The 2991-nt window shown below is 54.0% G+C and overlaps 3 protein-coding genes across 3 annotated transcripts; all 3 read left to right on the top strand.

Moving 5' to 3' along the window:
* Nucleotides 1-103: 103 nt before the first annotated feature.
* On the top strand, nucleotides 104-562 carry DQ04_15141020 (hypothetical protein; the record flags this gene model as incomplete). Its single annotated transcript, XM_009317269.1, has 1 exon — nucleotides 104-562. The coding sequence occupies one exon, from the start codon at nucleotides 104-106 to the stop codon at nucleotides 560-562; it is 459 nt and encodes a 152-aa protein (XP_009315544.1).
* A 577-nt stretch (nucleotides 563-1139) lies between these two features.
* On the top strand, nucleotides 1140-1706 carry DQ04_15141010 (putative receptor-type adenylate cyclase; the record flags this gene model as incomplete). Its single annotated transcript, XM_009317268.1, has 1 exon — nucleotides 1140-1706. The coding sequence occupies one exon, from the start codon at nucleotides 1140-1142 to the stop codon at nucleotides 1704-1706; it is 567 nt and encodes a 188-aa protein (XP_009315543.1).
* Nucleotides 1707-2102: 396 nt separating this feature from the next.
* On the top strand, nucleotides 2103-2991 carry DQ04_15141000 (putative expression site-associated gene (ESAG) protein,putative; the record flags this gene model as incomplete). The annotated part of the gene is made up of 1 exon (XM_009317267.1): nucleotides 2103-2991. A coding segment is annotated over one exon (889 nt), but the record flags the coding sequence as incomplete, so codon positions are not given.

The following is a 2991-nucleotide window of genomic DNA, read 5'->3' as shown; positions in this document are numbered from 1 at the left end:
GATGTACCAGCTGAACGCTGTGCCCGGGCGCACCTTCGCCGCACTGCGGCTTGACCGGCAGGATGTGGACGACCTGGAGGATGCGGAGAATGAGAACCATTCGATGTCGTCGGTGTCGAAGGGTGGGCTCTCAAGCGCTGGTGGGAATCCTCTTGCCGTTTTGATGACGGACATGTTTGCCCCGCTACCGCTGCAGCAGCGATGGAAGACGCTTCTTCTGTTTGCTGAGCGTTGGCGTGTCTCCCTGCCGTCGAAGCCCGCAGGCGACAAGAAGGATGCGTGCCGCGAGGTGATTGGCCGCCTGGCTGTGAAGATGGGCCGCGTGATCTCCCGGAAGGCTGAGGTGCAGCAGGGCGGGCAGGACATCGGGTTGGGCACACTGCGCGGAAGCATCGACATGCGGAGGAGTTCCCGGCTTAGCAGAGTATCTTTGACGTCTGCTTCAATTACGCATGAATGTCTTTTTGCCCCTGCGGGCAGTGCTCTTGGGTGTCGTTGCTCAACGTCCACTAATACGACTACAATCAATAGTGTCGAATTTGTAGGTTTCTCCCATTTGTGAATTGTGTCGATTCAGAGCCATGCTTATCATTGTTCTATTTGCTATATTCCTGCAGCAACAGTTTTGCTCGAGAGTACTCGTTTCTGTTTTCTGTTAAAGTTTGCCCTACCGTTTTTTTTTTCTTTGCGCGGGCACCTGGAGGACGTAAAATTTCGTTTTTTTTTTCATTTTGCTTTAACGTGCGGGAACACTTAGCACGGTTTTACGTTTGCTTTCTGTGCCGCGAGCCCAAAGGCTCTCAAGGCGCAGTGTCCCTTCCACCATGCCAAGGAATTTGTGGATTCTGTTGAGGTGATTTATTCTCTGTTTGTGAGTGCGCTGTCATGCACGGCGCTCACATATCTTTGCAGGTTATTTGTATTTGGCACATCGAGTGGAAGAGTACAAGAAGGCACCATATTAAGGTGAGTTTTGCACAACAAATGCTGTGGGGCTACAGAAGTGCCTCTTTCTCTCTCTCGCTTAAATATCTATCATACAGCTATTCTTACATCTCCCCTTTCTCTCACTGGCTGTGTGTGCCTCACCCCACCCACTGCCTTGCTGCAGGAGACAAGACACAAGACGGCCTTCAGTGATGTGCGCTGGTGGCGTGACAGCCCCCACGAGTTCTGCACGATGCGCGGCACACACCCGCGGTGCTGCGGTGTACGTTCTGCTTGTTGTCGCCACCCTTGTGACGAGTGTGAGTGCGCAGGAGCCGCAGACTGTGAAGCTACTTGACATGCTCTTCACGAAGGACCCCCTTGCGATTAATACCGTCATGGCGTACAAGGCTGGGCTGCAGGCTGCGCTGTGGTCGCGCAACAACACTGTTGGCGGCGGGCTGAAGCTGGAGCTCATCGCGGCGCAACCAGACGCCACGGCGACGGACGTGCCCGCGGCGATCAGCAGTGCGGTTGGGACGTACTCCGACCTCCTCGCTGTTCTTGGCCCAGTGGGCGACCAGACGCTGATGTACGCCCGGCCAGCGTTGCAGCAGCATCAGCTGGTGGCTGTGGACCCCGTCACCGGCTCAACGCGGGTGCGCTACTGGGACCCGAACTTCTACTTTCTCCGCACGGACCCCATTCTGGCCTGTACGCTCATGTGTGGTATGCCACGACGTACCTGCGCGTGCTCCGGCTGGGCTTCATGTACCTGACGGATGTCGTGTATGGAGACGACGAGTACGCTGCTGCGGTGAGACTCCTGGAGGACACATGGGCTGCGCGCTGTCTGGTGTGGTCACAGTGATTATTGGCTCTAACACTTGTTGGTTGTGCCGTGCTAACGGATATTGGTTGTTTGGGTGTTTGTGTGAGGTGAATTATTATTTTTTTTTGCTTTGGGTTTGGGGCGCGCTTTATCTATGTTTATACTTATGTTCGCCTTGTGGAAAGGCAAGGCGATTGTTGCGTTTTTTTTTTTCGGCACTGTTCTATTTCTTGTTGTACATGCTTCTTTATCGCTGGGTGTATTATATGTGTCCTTTTCTCGCGTGCCATGCCCCTTCAGGGATAGATATATCCATACCGTGTTTGGAGATTTCCTTGCTTTAATGACCCTTGTGCGAGTTGCGTCCACAGTGGTGCCGCTACCCAGCTTTCTGCAACTTGTCGTAGTGGTGGTTTGCCTTGTCGTTTCCGCTGATGCTGCTGTTGGTGCTGGTTTTGGTGGCAGGGGCGTGAAAGGCAACGCCGTAGTGGGGCGAAGTGGCGGCAGGGGATTGGCGGCGTCGAGTGGTAGAAATGGAAGGGACGTTGTTGGTGGGGTACTGCACACACAGAAACGGGGTGCCACTGCGAAGCAAAGAGCGCGTCTTATAGACCAAGTGCATCTGCAGCGTCCCCACACCGGCACGGTGACGGTTCTCTCACTTCTACAGTCTCCTTATCTGCCTGCGTATGTGCTGAATGCTATTAACGCGGGGCTGAGCGCATCGATGTATTCGCGTAACTCCACCACTCAAAGTGGGACGAAAATCGAAATTGTTATGCCCACTGACGACTCTCTGACAGCACGTGACCACATCGACTACGCCGCGAAAAAAAATGACAAAATACTTGCTGTCCTTGGCCCAGTAGGAGATACAGAGACACTTCTGGCTATTCCTTCCCTCAAACGGCATAATCTGGTTGCTATATCACCGTTATCAGGGTCAAGCGAGGTGCGGCAGTGGAATACACACCTCTACTTTCTCCGTCCGGATCCTTCTGCTGAGCTGCTGACCCTCATACGTTACGTTGTTACATACCTGCGTGTGCGGCGACTAGGGTTCATGTACCTGCAGAATGTTTCGTTTGGCGATGCTGAGTACGAACTTACTGAGATTACGCTCTCTCGGATGGGCTACACTCTGAGCGGTGTGTTCACTGTGGAGAGCTCTGTGGCTGGCTCTGCTGAAGATGCCGCGTTCAGCGCTGCGTGGGAGACGTTCGCCGATACTC

The sequence above is a fragment of the Trypanosoma grayi genome (assembly GCF_000691245.1).
Source record: "Trypanosoma grayi strain ANR4 Tgr_1514_V1, whole genome shotgun sequence".
Classification (NCBI taxonomy): Eukaryota; Euglenozoa; class Kinetoplastea; order Trypanosomatida; family Trypanosomatidae; genus Trypanosoma; species Trypanosoma grayi.
The sequence above is the reverse complement of the archived record's forward strand: the minus strand, read 5'-3'. Positions and strand labels throughout refer to the sequence as shown.